At 29.3% G+C, this 19,637-nt stretch overlaps 3 protein-coding genes across 3 annotated transcripts; 2 read left to right on the forward strand and 1 right to left on the reverse strand.

Annotated features, from left to right (window-relative positions):
- LOC137829641 (laccase-15-like) lies at nt 1-3,158 on the forward strand. Its single transcript, XM_068636488.1, has 6 exons — nt 1-206; nt 541-692; nt 779-1,023; nt 1,367-1,495; nt 1,679-2,626; nt 2,711-3,158. Exons 1-6 carry the CDS (start codon nt 108-110, stop codon nt 2,839-2,841), a joined length of 1,704 nt encoding a protein of 567 aa, XP_068492589.1. The 5' UTR covers nt 1-107; the 3' UTR covers nt 2,842-3,158.
- Nucleotides 3,159-6,084: 2,926 nt separating this feature from the next.
- Nucleotides 6,085-8,842, reverse strand: LOC137827750 (laccase-15-like). The gene is made up of 6 exons (XM_068634041.1): nt 8,681-8,842; nt 8,102-8,253; nt 7,752-7,996; nt 7,525-7,653; nt 6,499-7,443; nt 6,085-6,375 (listed from the first exon to the last, which is right to left on the reverse strand). Exons 1-6 carry the CDS (start codon nt 8,777-8,779, stop codon nt 6,245-6,247), a joined length of 1,701 nt encoding a protein of 566 aa, XP_068490142.1. The 5' UTR covers nt 8,780-8,842; the 3' UTR covers nt 6,085-6,244.
- Nucleotides 8,843-18,696: 9,854 nt separating this feature from the next.
- Nucleotides 18,697-19,143, forward strand: LOC137828999 (ethylene-responsive transcription factor LEP-like). Its single transcript, XM_068635796.1, has one exon. The coding sequence runs from the start codon at nt 18,697-18,699 to the stop codon at nt 19,141-19,143; it is 447 nt and encodes a 148-aa protein (XP_068491897.1).
- Nucleotides 19,144-19,637: the final 494 nt, after the last annotated feature.

The raw sequence follows: 19,637 nt of genomic DNA on the forward strand, positions 1-19,637 counted from the left end.
GTTCAAATCTCTTGTTCTAAGATATAAAACTCCCACATAAAACTTTTTCCTATATATAACCCTAACTATTAGCAATACATTATAGTAAGAGTTGCATAACATCTTTCATGAAAATGTTGTGCAGCAAGAATATTTTCCTCCAAATTCTGTGGTGTTTTTCCTTGATCACTCTTAGTTCCCAAACACAGAATCATTACAGTTTTGTTGTGAGTCCCATCACATAATATTTCATTTCCAAACATGGTGAAATGTTATATGCGCCATGCCGTTCATGAATATACTTTTCTTTCTTTTGTTTAGTTTTCCTTTCTTGAAGTTTATATGACAGATATAATAATAATAACTTGGATAGTGGCCTGAGGCGCGTAACAGTATATTATTGAGTATCTTTGATACATAAAAAGTACAGGGATAATATTTTTTTTAACAAATGCATCATTTTTTTATAAATTTATCATAAAATATATTCATGAGTATTTTAGTAAAAGTTTGGTTAATTTTTGAAGCACGGGAAATTAAATAATTTGATTAATCTTGCAGGTTAGAGAAGCTCAGTATACAAGACTTTGTTCAACAAAAAGTATATTGACTGTGAATGGAAACTTTCCAGGACCAACTATCAGAGTCAACAGAGGAGACACAATCTACGTTGATGTTTACAACGAGGGCAACTACAATATTACTATACACTGGTATTCAGTTTTCTATCTTAAGCAATTAACCTATGAATGAATGAAAATGAACCAAAGCCTGATTAATATAAGTGATTTATGGACAGGCATGGAGTGAAGCAGCCAAGGAATCCATGGACAGATGGCCCATCATACATCACTCAGTGCCCCATCCAACCTGGAAGAAAATTCAGACAAAAGTTGGTTTTTTCTTTCGAGGAAGGGACCATATGGTGGCATGCTCATAGTGAATGGATAAGAGCCACTGTCTATGGTGCTATCTATGTTTATCCAACAAAGAATACTCCCTACCCCTTTCCTCAACCCGATGCTGAGATTCCCATCATTTTTGGTATGAAAAAGTCCCTTAAAATTTTGTTCTCTGCCTCCTTGTTGTGATTCACCGAAGATAGAGTGTTTGACAGAGTGGAGAATTTTTACTCTTTATTATCAAAATGTGTTGTTTTTTAAACTTGGGAAAGTCATAATAACGGACATGATTTCATTATGAAAAAGTTGTGACCAAACCGGGACTTTAGTTTGAATTGATTATAATGAAGAATCTCATTTTAACCTATTTTAGTTGAAGCGTAAAAATTCTCCCAATTTCGTCAAAAGACCCCAAATATAGCTAGAACATTATTGATAAAAGCACGAGTAAAAATGCAACGTTTTATTTATTTATGGATATGCAGGAGAGTGGTGGATGAATGATGTCAACGAGGTCTTCAGACAGTCTTTTGAAACTGGAGGAGCTCCAAACATATCTGATGCTCTCACTATAAATGGTCAACCCGGGGATCTCTTCCCTTGCTCAATGCCAGGTCTGCATCAATGTTTAAACTTTATGAAGTTAATGATCAATCTAAATATTTTACATTCAACTAATTGCTATATTCTAATTAGATTCATGGTTTCAACTTTCAACTATAACTACCTTTCTTTCTTCAAAACATTTGTCTCTTTGAGGTTAAGCTCTAAACGCCACACTCTCTTTTAATTTTCAGAAACGTTCAAGTTAAATGTAGAACAAGGAAGGACTTATCATCTCCGAGTTATTAACGCCGCAATGAATCTCATTCTCTTCTTCTCGGTTTCCCAACATAACCTCACTGTTGTTGGTGCTGATGCTGTTTACACCAAGCCATTCACAAGGGATTACATTTGCATATCACCCGGCCAAGCAATGGATGTGTTGTTGCATGCCAACCAAGAACCTAATCATTATTATCTAGCTGCAAGGGCATACTCAACTGGTGTTGGTGTTGCCTTTGATAACACCACAACCACTGCTAGAATAGAGTACAGTGGCAATTATACTCCACCTTCATCTCCTTCATTACCAAACCTCCCCAACTTTAATGATACACAAGCAGCTTTGGATTTCATTACAAATTTGAGAGGCTTACCTGAGAGATACCCCAATCCAGTCCCAACAAACATCACCACTCAAATAGTGACCACTATTTCTGTCAACACTTTGCCATGCCCTAATGGCAGAAACGACTGCCAGGGACCAAATGGAACCCTTTTCTCTGCTAGCATGAACAACATAAGTTTTCAAACCCCCAACATTGACATTCTAAAAGCCTACTATAACAATATCAATGGGGTATACGAAACGGGATTTCCCAGATTCCCACCTTTTATGTTCAACTTCACTGCAGACTTTTTGCCTCTAACATTGAATATACCACAGAAAGGGACTAGGGTTAATGTGCTGAACTATGGTTCAACAGTTGAAATTGTGTTCCAAGGGACAAACGTTGTTGGAGGGGTAGACCATCCTATCCATCTCCATGGGTTCAGTTTCCATGTTATTGGATATGGATTAGGCAATTTTAACCAAAGTACAGATCCCATGAATTTCAATCTCGTTGATCCTCCATACTTGAACACTGTGATTGTGCCAATAAATGGCTGGGCTGCCATTCGATTCGTGGCTGTGAATCCTGGTATGTAACACGAAATGCGAGTTTATATTTAACTCTTGTTTTCAATTTTTAAATGGAGAGCTTATTTAATATTTTCAATTGCAGGAGTATGGTTTATGCACTGCCATCTTGAACGGCACCAATCTTGGGGCATGCAGACAGTTTTTATTGTGAAGAATGGAAACTCTTCGAAACAAATATTGCCACCGCCGCCGCCAGACATGCCTCCATGCTGAAGAATATTCTGGACTTTCCCTGTTTAGAGAACTTTACATTGAGAACAATAAGTTACATGTTTGTTTTACCTTACCTTTCAAGAAGGCATTTATTCCAAATTGAAGAAATGAGTTTTCCGAGTGCATTGCTATTTGTAATAATCTTGTTCTTTTATTATTTTTGGCCAAATGTATGGTAGGGCTTTCCATCAGCATCTGAGATTTACTGTATTAAACCGTCTTTCAATTAAGATTTTCTTTGGGCTATTGGTGTGTAGTCTTTGGTCATCGCCAAGTCATATATATAACGAAAGGCTCAAACATTATTGATATTGCTACATGGATAGAGCAATTTTATCAAACAATTTGCACGACTATTAGAAACAAAGTGGAATATAATTGTTGAAATTGTATTGGATGGGTCAGAAAGAGAAAAATACTTTGTCACCCTGCTTAAGTTATTCAACTGATTAAAAAATAAAGCAGCACATGTAATGTAGCAGAGAAAATTTACCACCTTACCCACTTACCAAATCTGTTTTTAATATGCCATATCATATGTCACTCCTTCATCTTGAGGAGTGATAAAGAGAGATTGAGGATTAAATTGATCTATGTTTTGATCGTATTATTTTTTATATTTTTTTCTTTTTCTTTTACGCTTATATATATATATATTAGTACATCAAATGTATTTTAAAAACTGGAATCTTTCTCTCATTTCTATTTCTTCTTGGACAATCTTCGTCCAAACTTATTTTTTAATTTTCTCTTCAAAGTGTTTTAGTTTCACAATATAATAATTATATTTTCTATAAATCACTAAAACTCTTATTTTTTTTGGAGTTAAGTTCGGAGATTAGAGATTTGTGGTTGAAAGACTTGGATAAGAGTGAGGAACTTAGTCTATTTAGGTAGAGTTAATTCTTCATTTTTGCTTTTATCATTCTCTCATTTTTGCTTTTTCTGCTTATCAATTCCAAAAAACTTTCTCATCAAATATACAACTCAACTGATTATTTTTTTTTTATAAGTTGCTTAGTTTATAGTACTTTAAAATAATGAAACTATAATCAATAAAAGATGCATCACTCATTTGATTTTTCGAATTTTGTTCTATTCGATTTTGAAACTTTAACATAATAAAAACATCCAAAAATTTTAAGATATTTCAATGAAAAAATTCTCACTCTATGTTTTAAATGAGGCCATGTTCCAAATAGTATTTGTTCTACATATATTCAAAAGGTAGATGGTTGTATTAACAACTTTTAGCCAAAACTTATTAGGCATTCCTCTCTCAAATAATATGGGTTTTGTCATTTCCATCACATAGGACAAGAGAATCATTAAATACAAATTTTTCTTGTATAATCAATTGTTATTTGTCTTGGTACTCCTTTATCTTCACAACATTTTTTGAATTTATTGAGGGTATACTTTATTGGGGTCAGTTTCTCTACAAGTATTTTTAAACTTTTTAATTAAATCAAATACTTCATATCTTTTTCTCATCAAATAAAATCATGTCATGCATGTCAATTCATCAATAAATAAATATAAAGTACCTATTTTAAAAAATGATAAATTATATTTATAGAACCATGTACATCTGTGTGCACCATTTCTAACATGAGAAATGGTTGTAGATAATGTTTGTTAAGCATGCTTACACACTTTATTTTTCTTCCCAATTTTGTTAGTCAAAACACCATACTCTTTTAACTAAGCAACTTAAGACCATTGTATTTTAAGTGAACAAGTCTTTTGTGCTATAATCAAGAGTTTTTTTTCTCATGATCACAAGTTGAATTTTCTCTCATAATTAAGAGAAAGTGAAAAACTTATGTTATTTGTCATTCTCACCACAACAACAATCTATTCCTTTTGAATAAAAAATTTTACACTTTTGATAGAAAAATAGTGCTCCTAAAGTTGTGAGATACTAAAAAAAGTTGTGAGTACCATGAATCATCTTAATTACTTGCTTTGTCATAATTATGAACTTTCCTTTTCCTTTTACTTCAACATTCGATACATTGCTTAGTTTAATTTTGAGACAAATCAACAATCCATGTTAACAAATACTTTTCTATTGTAAATGTTGAAATATCACACATTTTAAATTGTCTTTTAACAAACAAGGAACAAGTTTCCTTCACATGTTGTGTTTTTCTTCAAGAATGAATTATGTCGTTGATTGTCAAAATATTGAGCATGCTCAAACTTTTTATAATTATAACATTGTTGTTTGCCTTTATTCCAACAATATCTTTTTAATTCTTCTTCTTACATATTTCACACCATGTGTTTGATCCTCCATTATTTCTTCTTTCGTCAAAGTAGTCTTTTCCTCTTTCAAATCTGTCACATATAGAACACTCACAAATATTTGTTGATTCTTCTTTTTGAGGTGATACAATAAGTTTAGATTGAAACACACTTTCAACTAAATTTTTAACACGATAACAATAGGATCTAAGTGATTCAATCAACGCTTCAATTATCAATTGTATCCAGATGATTCACCAATCAAAACAATGTATTGAAATATCCATTCAAACTTTCTTTTTCTATATTTTTTTTCATTTTCAATAATCGTTTGAGAAATTAAAGTTTGATTGTTTCACCTTTTACTTTCAAACTTTTGTTTGATTGTCTTTAATATCATGACCATTAAGTATGATTAAAGAGACTTCTCTTTGAACCATCTCAAGAACATCTAAAATTTCTTTACTATTGCATGTTGTGCAAATGTAAACCACATAAGCCACAGATCAGGTTTAAAAGGAAGTGAGGAGAGAGAATAAACTTCCATGAGATAAGGAGATAAAGGGATGAACACAATTTACGATTAGTAGGTCCTGTGTAACATTTTCACATCCACCAAATAAAAAATACTTATTTTACAACTCAAAATAATAATATTTTAATAATATTTGCTTTATTTTTTAATTTAAAATTCTAATATAAATTTTGATATTATTAAAGTGGGTTGTAAGTTGATGTAATTTTTTGAAGGAGCGTGAAAGTATTATTTTACATTTGTAGCTTAGAAACTCACTTGGAAGGTCTTGGAGGTTGTGCATAGAATCATTGTTTGACTTTGAGCTTTCTTTTAACTTGGATTTGTATATGCTGAGATGTTCATGCAAGATTAAGACTAGGCACCTAATTAAAGGATACTATCAATGTCAGAAGTTTATGAAGAACTCAACATGCCAAAAATAATAACACAACCAACTAAACGAGACAAATTGCAAATCAAGAACAATCTTTTTCTCCGAATTTCTAATACATGCCTTCTTGAAATATAAGGTAAAACAAAGTGTAACTTACTGTTTCTCAAAGTATCAAAGGTAACTAAACACAGAATAAATCAAAGCAAAAAATATCCCTAAACAGAAAATGTCTAGAATATTCTTCAACATGGGGGCATGTCTGGTGGTGGTGCTGGTAATGTTTCATTTGAAGCCTTTCCATTCTTCACAATAAACACTGTCTCCATGCCCCAAGCTTGGTGGCGTTCTAGATGGCAGTGCATGAACCATACTCCTGTAATTTAAAGGGCACATGCAGTTCATGCAACAAAAGTAAGTATCCACTGATAAAATTAAAAATGGAAACTAAGAATTATATATAAACACACAAACAAAAGTAGTGTCCCATGCCACATACCAGGGTTGCTAGCCACAAACCTAACAGCAGCCCAGCCATTTACAGGCACAATCACCGTATTCAAATAAGGAGGATCAATGAGATTGAAATTCATGGGGTCCTTGCTTTGGTTGAAATTGCCTAACCCATATCCAACGACATGGAAACTGAACCCATGGAGATGCATGGGATGGTCTATCCCTGCAACAACGTTTGTTCCTTGGAATACAATTTCAACCGTTGCACCATAGTTCAGCACGTTAACCCTGGTCCCTTGCTTTGGTATATTCAATGTTAAAGGCAAAAAGTCTGCAGTGAAGTTAAACATAAAGGGAGGGAATCTGGGAAATCCCGTTTGGTATACCCCATTGATATGATAGTAATAGGCTTCTAGTATGTTAATGTTGGGGGTGTCAAAACTTATGTTGTTCATGCTAGCAGCAAAAATGGTTCCATTTGGTCCCTGGCAGGTTCTGTCATCAGGGCATGGCAAAGTGTTAACAGAAATAGTGGTCACTATTTGAGTTGTGGTGTTTGTTGGGACCTGGCGAGGGTATCTCTCAGGTAAGCCTCTCAAGCGTGTAATGAAGTCAAAAGCTGCGCCTGTGTCATTAAAGTTGGGAAGGTAAGGTAGTGAAAGAGATGAAGGTGGAGTGTAGTTTCCACTGTATTCCACTCTAGCAGTGGTTGTGGTGTTATCAAAAGCAACACCAACCCCACTAGAATATGCCCTTGCCGCCAGATAATAATGATTAGGTTCTTCATTGGCTTGCAACAATACATCCATTGTTTGTCCGGGTGATATGCAAATGTAATCCCTTGTCAATGGCTTGGTGAACAAGCCATCGGCACCAACAACAGTGAGATTGTGCTGGGAAACAGAAAAGAACAGAATGAGATTCATTGCCGCGTTAACAACACGGAGATGGTAAGTCATGCCTTGCTCTACTTTTAGCTTGAACGTTTCTGCAAATTAAAAGAAAGTATGGCGTTTAAAGCCTAACCTCAAAGATACAAATATTTGAAAGAAGAAATAGTTGACACTACCTGTCATGGAGCAAGGGAAGAGATCCCCGGGTTGACCATTTATAGTGAGAGCATCAGATATATTTGGAGCTCCTCCAGTTTCAATAGACTGAGTGAAGACCTCATTGACATCAGTATTCCACCATTCTCCTGCATATGAATGAATAAGTATATATTTGTTACATTTTCAACCATTTTCTATCAATATGTTCTAGAAATCAAAAGGAGGTAGAACAATCTTTTCATACCAAATATAATTGGAATCTCTGCATGAGGTTGGGGAAAAGGGTAGGGAGTATTCTTGGTTGGATAAACAAAGATAGCCCCATGGACAGTGGCTCTTGCCCAGTCACTATGAGCATGCCACCATATAGTCCCTTCTTCGGAAGAAAAAACCAACTTTTGTCTGAATTTTCTTCCAGGTTGGATGGGGCACTGAGTAATGTATGCAGGACCATCTGTCCATGGATTCCTTGGTTGTTTCACTCCATGCCTGTCCATAAATCAGTTACAGTTAGCTATGCATTTGATTAAAAGTTTCATCCATTGTGCTGTTTTCCATAGGTCATAAAAATGGTTAAGATTGGAAATTCAATACCAGTGTAAAGTGATATTGTAGTTGCCCTTGTTATAAACATTAACAAAGATTGTTTCTCCTCTGTGGACTCTGATAGTTGGTCCTGGAAAATTTCCATTCACAGTCAATACGCTTTTTGTGGAACACAGTCTTGTGTACTGGGCCTCTCTCACCTGCAAGTTAATCAAACTCATTAGTTAATAGTGGTTTAACAATTTGTTGGTTATTTATTAAGATTTATTTGTGAATAAATATGTGCTCAATGTATAAATATTCCAAATTATAAATTTTAAAAAATGCAATAACACCCCCATGAAAAAAAAATGTTATGCCTAAATAAATTGTACAATAAAAAAATAAAAATATATTATTAGCATAATTTTTAAAGGTAAAAAATATATTCTATAATTAGAAAATTGTGCATTACATGTATTATTTATTAAAAATATTCACCATTTCTTTTAACTCATTAATCATCTATTTATGTTATTAATTATCATATAGTTATTTAATTATCAAAGTATTATTTTCAAAAATATAACAGCACTTCACCAATTTCTGCAACAGTAATAGGAAATTATAGGATGTAACTGTACTCACAACAAAACTGTAAGGACTCCGTGTTTGGGAACTAAGATCTATGAAGGAGAAACACCACAGAACTTGGAGGAACAGTTTCTTGCCAAAAGACATTTTCATGAAAGAAAATGCTAACTATGCTAACAGTTTTTGTTTATATATATTGAACTTTTCTGTGGGAAGGGTTTTGTATTTTGTAGGCAAGACTTAAATAGAGTTAAACCTTCAAATATTGGTGCAACCTCACTGTCACGTGTAAAGAAACTTAAGAAGATTCGTGAGGGAATTTGAGCTGTATGCCTTATTTACTGAGTTCTTGAAAACACTGCAACAACAACTCCCTTAAAAACCCATAATGAATTACTAATTTAGATCAACTAAATTATAGATCATGCTAACCACTAATAGTTAAGATGGTTTAATCAAAATAAGTGTTGCCTTTTTGTCATTATTTTTAATTCTGACTTTTCATCATATATATTATGATGTGTACTCTGTATATACTTACATGTAGAGAGTAAATGCTAACTATGCCAAAAGACATTTTCATGAAAGAAAATGCTAACTATGCTAACAGTTTTTGTTTATATATATTGAACTTTTCTGTGGGAAGGGTTTTGTATTTTGTAGGCAAGACTTAAATAGAGTTAAACCTTCAAATATTGGTGCAACCTCACTGTCACGTGTAAAGAAACTTAAGAAGATTCGTGAGGGAATTTGAGCTGTATGCCTTATTTACTGAGTTCTTGAAAACACTGCAACAACAACTCCCTTAAAAACCCATAATGAATTACTAATTTAGATCAACTAAATTATAGATCATGCTAACCACTAATAGTTAAGATGGTTTAATCAAAATAAGTGTTGCCTTTTTGTCATTATTTTTAATTCTGACTTTTCATCATATATATTATGATGTGTACTCTGTATATACTTACATGTAGAGAGTAAATGATTCAATTATTTCTCAATTGTTCAAGTTTTATTTGTTAATTACTTGTTAAATTAATTAATAAATAAATTTAAACTTTTGATAAGTTTAAGTCAAGTTTAAATTTTTTAAAAAAATTACTTTAAGGATTAATAAATAGGTTGTTTATATATATATATATATATATATATATATATTAAAATGCAAAGTATCATAATTTATGTTTTATTGGTACACCCATTTTAACTTTCAAGTTTTAATATTAATATTGAGTCGGATTTGCATAAATACTATGAAAAAAATCATGAAATAGAAACTAATTTGTAGAAATCAAAATAATTAGTTGCAATAGTAACTAAATTAGAAATCATTTTAGAAACTACAAAGAAATTTGGTTTCTAAATTAGTTTATATTATTTTTTATTATTGTTAAATAATTTCTAAATTGGTATCTAATTAGCAACCAAGGTTTTTGCTACCAAATTTAGAAACTAAATAATTGGTAGTTAAAACCTTAGTTGCTAATTAGACACCAATTTAGAAACTATTTAACAATAATAGAAAATAATATAAACTAATTTAGAAACCATTTTTTTTTTAGTTTCTAAAATGGTCTCTATTTTAGTTCCTATTGTAACTAATTATTTTGGTCTCTAAAAATTGATTTCTATTTCATGATGATTTTCTTGTAGTGAAAGTACTAACTTTTTTTAATGTATAAATAACTTTTCTAAGAAAAATAAAATTTATAAATATTTATATTTGTAGATTAGTATTAAAATAATTTTAAGATGGTGTATTCATAAAATTTTCAAAATAATTTAATTTTTTTATAAAATTAGTTAAATTGTGAAAGGAATAAAAAATCAAAATTAAGTTTAATATTTTTTAAATGGTCAAATTTAAACTTCTAGTTAAACTAGATTGAATAAATAAATCAAGTTTAAATCATTATTTTTTTTATAAATCTAAACTTCGAGAAATTGAATTGCCTATATCATTTACTCCCCTATCCACTCGATTGCAGTGATAGGCTTTGTTTTATGTTTTGATACATCTTGAAAATATTTATATACTAAACTAACTTTTTTCTCACTAAAACTTAAAGTTTTATAAAAACCTTATATTATTCTTATCGTTTGATAAAAAATAAGTATACTATTTTACTCATTAATTTTTAAAAAAAATTATAAATATTTATAATTAATCAATCATAATTATAAGGATGGATTATTTTTTTTTAATGATTTTTTTTTTGTCAAACACGCCCGTAAATTAAATTAATACAAATATGCATTAAGATGAGTTGTTATTTACTCAAACAATCATAACAATTTATAGAGTGCTCACAATCATGATATATATAACACAAAACAATATTTAAAATAATTTTATATATTAATTAAGAAATTGTTATTACACTTTCTATTTATAAAAAGTTTGATTTAAAAAATGTGGTTTTTACTCTTATTTTTGGGTGGTGATTAGGAGAGTCATGATAATAAGAACAATGACAATTTAACTAATGACTCATGGTGGTGAATAACGAATTAACGGTGACGAAGTGAGAGTTGAAGGAAAATGAGTGTTTTAACAAAGACCTAAGGTTAAATATCATTCACTCTAGTATTTCTCGTGCTCCGTCTTTCGTTTGGCCTTCTCTCGATCTTTTATATTTTTTTTTTACCTAGAAATATGCTCTTGGTCTTCTTGTTTCGATCTTCTTGAAACACAAGACAATAACGGATTTATAAAAGTATTTTGATGTTTAAGTCAAAATGAGTAAATTATTAATGTTTTTTATTGGATGCTATTTATATTTATCTTTGATAAATTTGGTGATGGATTTTGTACGTGTTAGATTTTCTATGAATTTGAATATTTCTTTTGATCCATATAATTTAATTTTTAAATTGTATTTATAAATAATAATATTTATTGAACACATTTTACAAAATAAACCCGAGTTTTATGAGATCGACAGATCGAGATAGTTGCGGATCGATTGACCGTACATGAAGTACTTCCAATTACGTGCTAAGCCGATAAACTAAGAGATGGATAACAAAGAGAATAAAAAATAGTTGAGCATAGAAAGAACTTTTTCATGTGGAATCGACAAAGAAAATCTGCTATATTTATAAATAGGAGAATAAATATTTAATGACCTTGTAACCTCCAAAAGAACCTAACATAGTTTACTTATTTATTACACAAAGTGTAGGACAACCAAAAACTAATATGAGAAAAACCAGCCACAAAAAACAGCATTTCCACCCTCTGCTTTGTCTGTTTGTACTGAATGTGGTTGTTTCTATCTGTCACCTCTTTCTTAGTGACCTGAGAGACTTAACAGTACACTCAATAATTCTCCACCCTTTCATTATTATAATCACTTATCGTCATATTCTGCTCTTTTCCATAAACTCCTTGGATGAAGGAAAGTGCTGCCATTATTCCTTCGTGACAAATTGCAGGCCATTGTACAGACAAAAACACAGAGCATGTTGTGCAAAGCGTTTTTTCCAAGCACACTTAAGATCTTTACATTACAAGTAAAGTAAGGGTTAATCACTTCAATGAATACATCACACATTTGATAGTGCCACCAATAATACACGGCAGAGGTAGCTTGTGTCCAAGTTGCCACCCTCCACCCTCTTGTGTAGACCTTCTTCCACTGATATCCCATTTATCATTTCAATATGATCATGAACTTTCCCTAATTCTGCATCACAAATCATGGGTTATTTTTTATCAGAAAAAAAACGAATAATGGATATCTCATTCATTCAATACATGAGATTTACCACTATATCTTCCTCCCTACATTACCTACTCTATCATTCACTACAAATGTTTCATTCATGCGTCTTTAAAACTCTCTCTCTATCTCTATGTTAACTTACGGAGTCAACATATCTCTATTTCTATGCACTAGTCATACTAGAAAATAAATTAACTTATTTATAAAATCTTTTTATAAAATAATAGTTATCTTTATTTATATACTATAAATTAATTTAATTTTTAGCCTATTAGAGATATCTAACTGAATAAATAAGAATCCCTTCCCAAAACTCATTTTATTAACATTATATTTCATGATAACAACAAAAGAGGTTTTACTTTCTCATTTTCATCCTCAAAGTAAAAAAATGTATTCTCATCCTCATATTCATACTCAATAGTTATGTAATTTTTATTTCATCTTCATTACCATTAAATAACAAGTATACATGTACTCACTCTCTTACTCTTTCAAGTGTTAATTAAATACTTTTTATAAAAAAATAAAAATTACAACAAAAGAAACAATAACATTATTAATAAAATATTTAATTTCAAAAGGATACACATATTTCTTCCTCAAATGTCAAATTTAAAATATATATATATATATAATTGCATAAATCTCATATTTAAATGTCAAATAACAATTAGATAAATGATCAAATAATAATAAATCAAAATTATATCCTAAAATAAGTTATGAAGTAAAAACTAAATAAAAGTAATATAATTTTTTTAAGTTAGTTAATAAACTAAAAATATTTTAGTAATATAAAAAAAGAGGTTAACAAGGACGAGAACAAAATCAATATGTAAATATTCTTCTTCATTACTTAATTTAAAAATCAAATATTACTCATACTTAAACTAATATTCAATTAATACAATGACTAAATTGAAATAATTTTATACAATATTAATAGGAATAGATTCATTTTTCTAATTTGAAAAATATTTTTTATCAGAATCACAACAACTCTATGAATAGTATGGGTTTTCTTTTTGTTATATTTTAGTTTTAATCCGAACTTAAATATGTTGAAGTTATTCTAAATATAACTGTCTGTTTTAACTCTTAGTGCTTTTTAATTTACGATTAATTATAGTTAATTTAATGCTAATAATTAAATTAGATATTAATTGAGATAAAACAAATTATTTTAAATTGACATAGTTAAATTATATTTTTAGATGTGTAACTCAGTTAAATAATGTATTTATTTTGTTATATAAATAAGATAATACCTTATAATTTATAAAAATAATTATTATAAACAATGATTTTAGTTTTGCTTTTGAAATTGTTCTTTATTTCAATTTAATAACTTGTTTTTAACATTGTGATATTTTAAATATATAAGTATTAAATACATTTATATTTTTAAAATATTAATCCTAATATGTTAAAATTATATGTGATATCAAATAATTATTATTTCATTTTTTTTCTATGATAATTTAAAACAATATAAAATTAATTTTATTCTAGAATTCTTTTAGTAGTGCTTTTTTACATACAAGATGACAAATAGATATTAGTTACGTTATAGTGTAATCACTATAACAAAACAAATTTTTAGCATATCGTTCATTTTTTTTATGGGCCAAAAAGTCCACTCTGCAAAGTTTAATGCAACAACTATTTTCTTCTATCAATGGAACATATGCTATTAGAGTCAGTAAAACGTAAAAGTATTTAGTAATACAATTTTAGAGTGGGTTTGACTGACTCTAATCGAAGAAAAATAAAAAGAAAGTGAACATTAGGTAGGCTTGATAGACTCTAACATGAAAAAACAACTTTGCATGATGTGATCCACACTAAAATGGATTAAAAAAAATCAAAGTAAATAAAGTATCCTATATATTTTTTATTTTTAACATTTTATCAATAAGAAAAAATAAATAAATGTGAACCCGTGATTCAACTCTTATATATATTGGGTTAAAAGTTCCCAATATTTTAAATTAAAGTAGCAATCTCTCCCAAACATCAGAAAAATAACTACCCAACCAAAGACAAATCACTTGTTTTAATTGAAAACATGCAAATCAAAGGATCAAGACTCCAATTTGAAAATGAAAAACAAGCATAAGAAACTTTGGAAGTAACCCAAGACCAAACCTTCAATTTGAGTCAAGAAGAAAATTTCAAAATGATCAATCACTCTTCCCTTAAAAATATGCTTATTCCGATTACGCCAAATCTCACTCACCAAAGCAATCCAGATATTTCCAAAAACTAAATAAACGGCAGTGGGAGCACCAAACAATGTAAAATGCAAGAAATGTGAGGTAGGCTCAAGAAAGAATATAATTTTAATAAAATACGAATATAATTTCAATGAACAAAGGAACCAACAACAACAGCAAAGTAACCAACATCAACAAAGTGCTAATAGAAAGTGTCTACCCCTAAACCCTAAATCCTGACCAACATGAAGGATCGTCTAACCTAGCATCTAGGGTAACCTAGCATCTAGGGTGGACTTCTAGTCATAGGATCAAACATCTAATGTCAGAGCAAAAGAAAATCCTGGAATCTTTCGCATGCAGCATTCCCACACCACTCAATCACCAATTTCAACATTAAACAAATAATAAAAAAAAACTCTATCAAAGTATAAAGTGCAACTCATAACTCACCTGTAGGCCAATAATGATAATATGTTCTTCCTTGCCTCCTCATCGCCATGTTTCATCTTCCACTTTAAGATGGGATCTTTCAATTCAAGTTTAATTTGTCTTTTCTACATTATAGGGTTTGTCAAACCACTACTCCCTAATAAAAAATAGTAAAAGTATCCATGATTACTTACCATGAATGCAAGCCAGCCCTAAATTAGGGAGATAAAGGAAACCAAGAACCTCCACATAAAACACATGCACACAACAAAAAAGGAAAAATCAAGAAAGAAGAAACTAAGAACAAAAATAAGAAATAAGGAAAAAGTGAACCTCTCTTATCATTCTTCTTTTCTTCATATTATATTCAAAAGCATTGATCAAACGTTATCTTTTTAACAAATAAAAGCATCCTAAAAACCAACACGCTATATTATTGAAATATTAGTAATTTTTATGTGGACTAATTCTGTTATAATTTTTAATTTTTTCTTTAAATTAATATATTTAAATTAGTCTTTATATAGACTAGACGAACGTTGTGTTTATATTATTTAGTAACATTTATTTAATATCTACTTTTATGTTTCGATACTAATAAATTCTTTATTATATTTTATTTTTTTAATTTTTTGTGTTACCTTAGTGTTTACGTAGCTCACTCAATGTTTCATATTTAATTACTGTCTCATTAGATTGGGTTTGACTCACTTTAGTAGCGTCTCCCATTTATTTTATTTTTAATGAATAAAAAATTTATTTATTTATTTATTAAAATTAATTATTATTTAATAAAAAATAATATAAAAATACTGTTTTATAATCAAAATAAATTATATTTAAGAATTTGGAAATTAAAATCAATTCAATTATTTTAATTTAAAATATCATTTATTATTGTAATTAATATTTTCATCATGTTCTATATTTTAGTTAATGAAAAAATTAAAAAAGGAAGAGAATTAAATAAAGTATTAAGACTCTATAACAAAATCACCCGAATAGAAAATCATTTTATAAAAAAAATATCTGTTATATTAATTAAATTAAATATTATTTTAGATAAAAAAATATATTAATGTTTAAATTAATTTATATTATTGATAAATAGTTTTTAAATTTACATCTAATTACTGATTTAAAAACTATTTATCAATAATAAAAATTAAAATATATATATCAATAAATTTTCTTAAATAATATTTAATTTAGTTAATATAAAATTAATTATTTTTTATTATTAATAATTAGTTAATAATAAAATTATTTATAACTCACTAGAGTCCAATTTTCCCAAGATTTCTACTCATAGGAATCCAACAGCTTCTAGGTTCCAATAACACGAATGATGGGCTGAACCTCTTTTAAGTCATCCAAATAGTTATATAATATTAATATTGTATATTTTTTAATTTCTAATTATTATCTTAAAAAAAAATCATCGTCATCAAGTGTATGGTTCATGCATACTGTGATTGATTCTTCCATACTGGGCAATATTTCTTCGTGAGATGCATTTGTTTACCTCCCTGCATAACTCAGAAAATTTTTTCCAAATATATCAGCAAAGAATAAAAATTAATTAGATGGAATCTTCAAAGGTATCTGAACCTTTATACAAAGCCAAAAACCACTTAAACAGGTCTCTGAACTACACAAAATACAGAAACCTGCACCCGCAAACACCCTGCAAAAAGAAAAACCACCAACAGCTTCTAAAAGGCCAGCTCCTCAACACCAAAGTGTGCTCACCGACTAGTGTTAACAACCTTGTTTATGTCTATGCTAATAACGATAAACATAGCAATCACCTCAACTTTTTGCAAGAATCAACATCATTTTATTATTGTTTCATCACTTATAATAATTCAACCAAAATAAGTAGCTACGGTTGTTGTCCCTCCATCAGCTATGTACCTTGTACAATTCAAAATTAAATCAATCAATGTACATCTTAACGTTGCATTTTATAAACTAATATGTGTCATTTTCAGCTGTTAGAAGAAATTGGCTAGTTGATGTATTCATTTCATTCATATAGAAATTTGTATTATTATTTTTAGTTGGAATCGATAACAGATCACATAAATACATATTATGATTATTATTAATTTTATAATTCTTATTATTATTAATATGAATAAGAATAATATTAATAATCATATCAATAATATTGTTAATATTACTTTTAATATTATTAACTTTTGTTATTAATATTAATATTTTAGTAATAATATTAATATTATTAAAATTCATATGTAAAGTGTAATGCATGATTTTATTTACTTATTTTACGAATAATATTTTTTAAAAGAAATCGTTTCAATACACTTAAAATTATGTATGAATTTTGCTTACAAATTATTAATAAATTATTATTGTCAAACTACTACTATTATGTACCAAAAGATTAGTAAATAACTTAATTTATCTATAGGTAATAATTCATACATAAAAAAAATTCTTAATTTATCTAAAAATCTAAATAAATAATCATGAATATGTAATAATAAATTTTCTTATAGGTTGAATTTCTTTCTTTCTTGAAGGAGTGTTTATAACTACCGTATCAATTGTAGGCGTCTAATCTTCTTTACTTTAAAGGAGAATAGTTTAATTGTAAGATTATGAGGCGTGGTTTATATTAAACAAAATCTAACTTTTATGTGCACGAATGGCTCATTGATAGACAAATCTAACTCCTCGGATCAATGAAACAAATAATGGACTACATTTGCATTGGGTGAGAAAGCAGAGAACGGTTTGGATATATTAATTAACAAGTTAGTGAGCAATAACACTATGATTATCATATAATTGAACTTGGCAGAATGGTATAAAACTATTATTAGCAACAAGAACCATTAATCATGAAATCTTGATATAAAGTAAATCAGTTTATATAAAAACATATAAGCTATTAAAAATATACACATCTTAGGTAGGAATATATATATATATATATATATATATATATATATATATATATATATAAATAGGATTGGACTACAGCATATTACTACTGTCTCACCCCTGAACAACTCAATTTTCCAATATAAAAGATATAAAATACATTATTTTTTCTGCCTGCCAAAGAAGTCATGATCCACTTTTGAAAAAAAAAAGTTTTAACTTTCCACAAACATAAACCACAAAATCATGCAGACATAACAAAAAGATCCTCTTCTATTTTTTATTATATATATATATATATATATATATATATTGGCAACAAGGTGGAACAGTTTTAATTAACCAGCTTTTCTTAAAAAAACTAAGTATAATTAATTCTTCATCAGTCAAACTAGCAAGAAGGAATAGAGAGAGATTAATTGGCCAAAGGTGGCAATAAAATCAGCATTTGCCATGATTTACGCATAATGCTGACCCTAATCATATCAGATGCGAGAAACAGGGAAATGAATGAGAAGAAACAGCCATTAGAGAAACAAAAGAGCGAGCAGTTGTATATTATATATTCCATGATACCTATATATTCTTCTTACCTGCCCCACTCCACCCAATATTTTATCATATAAACACATTATCTTCTTTCTTCTACCATCCTTCACTGTTCCACTTCCACATACTTACACTGGAACTTGGACTACACATCAATTTCATCAATTTAACTATACCCTTCTCAATCATCTTATTTATATATATGTAAACTAAACTGCATCTTTCTATGTCTCAAACAGAGAATCCAATGGAAAATCTTCCGGCATTGATTTACAAAAACCCCATTAGGAGAAGTTCTAGACGATCTACAATGTATCTTGGCGTGAGAAAAAGGCCATGGGGAAGATATGCTGCTGAGATTAGAAACCCTTATACCAAAGAGAGACACTGGCTAGGCACATTTGACACTGCTGAAGAAGCTGCTATTGCCTATGATCTTTCATCTATCAAGATTTGTGGCATTAATGCTCGAACTAATTTTCATTACCCTTTTGTGTCTCTTCCACCACCTCCTATGGCGTTGCCTCCTCCACCGCTACCACCTACCCAGGAGTTGGATCAAAGTGTCGGAGTTTGTCCAGAGATGAATGCTGCTTTCGATGGCGATGATGAATCTCTGGTTATTGCTTCCATTTTGCAAAGCTTTTCTAGCTCTGGTAACTGCTCTTTTTAGTTTTTGGTTCCAATGAGACCTAAAAGGCCTTCCCCTTATCAATTGTAGGACCAATAATTCCAATTTATTTTTTCTCCTTCCTAAATTCACCAATAGTTACTTCATGGCTTCTACCTTCATGTAAATAAAATTATGTTTTTTTTTATATTGCTCGTTGAATTTCAAGAGGTTTCTTAATATTGGTATAAAATGGTTTACTAGCTATAGATTTGAATTATCACTACAAGAAAATCATGAAATGGAAACTAATTTTTAGACACCAAAATAATTAGTTGCAATAGTAACTAAATTAGATATCAGTTTAAAAACTAAAAAAAATGGTTTCTAAATTAGTTTATATTATTGTTAAATATTTTCAAAATTAGTATCTAATTAGCAACCAAAGTTTTTGCTACCAAATTTAGAAACTAAATAATTGGTAGTTAAAATCTTGATTGCTATAATTAGATACCAATTTAGAAACTATTTAACAATAATATAAATTAATTTTTTTT

This window comes from Phaseolus vulgaris, chromosome 7 (assembly GCF_000499845.2).
Source record: "Phaseolus vulgaris cultivar G19833 chromosome 7, P. vulgaris v2.0, whole genome shotgun sequence".
Taxonomy (NCBI): domain Eukaryota; kingdom Viridiplantae; phylum Streptophyta; class Magnoliopsida; order Fabales; family Fabaceae; genus Phaseolus; species Phaseolus vulgaris.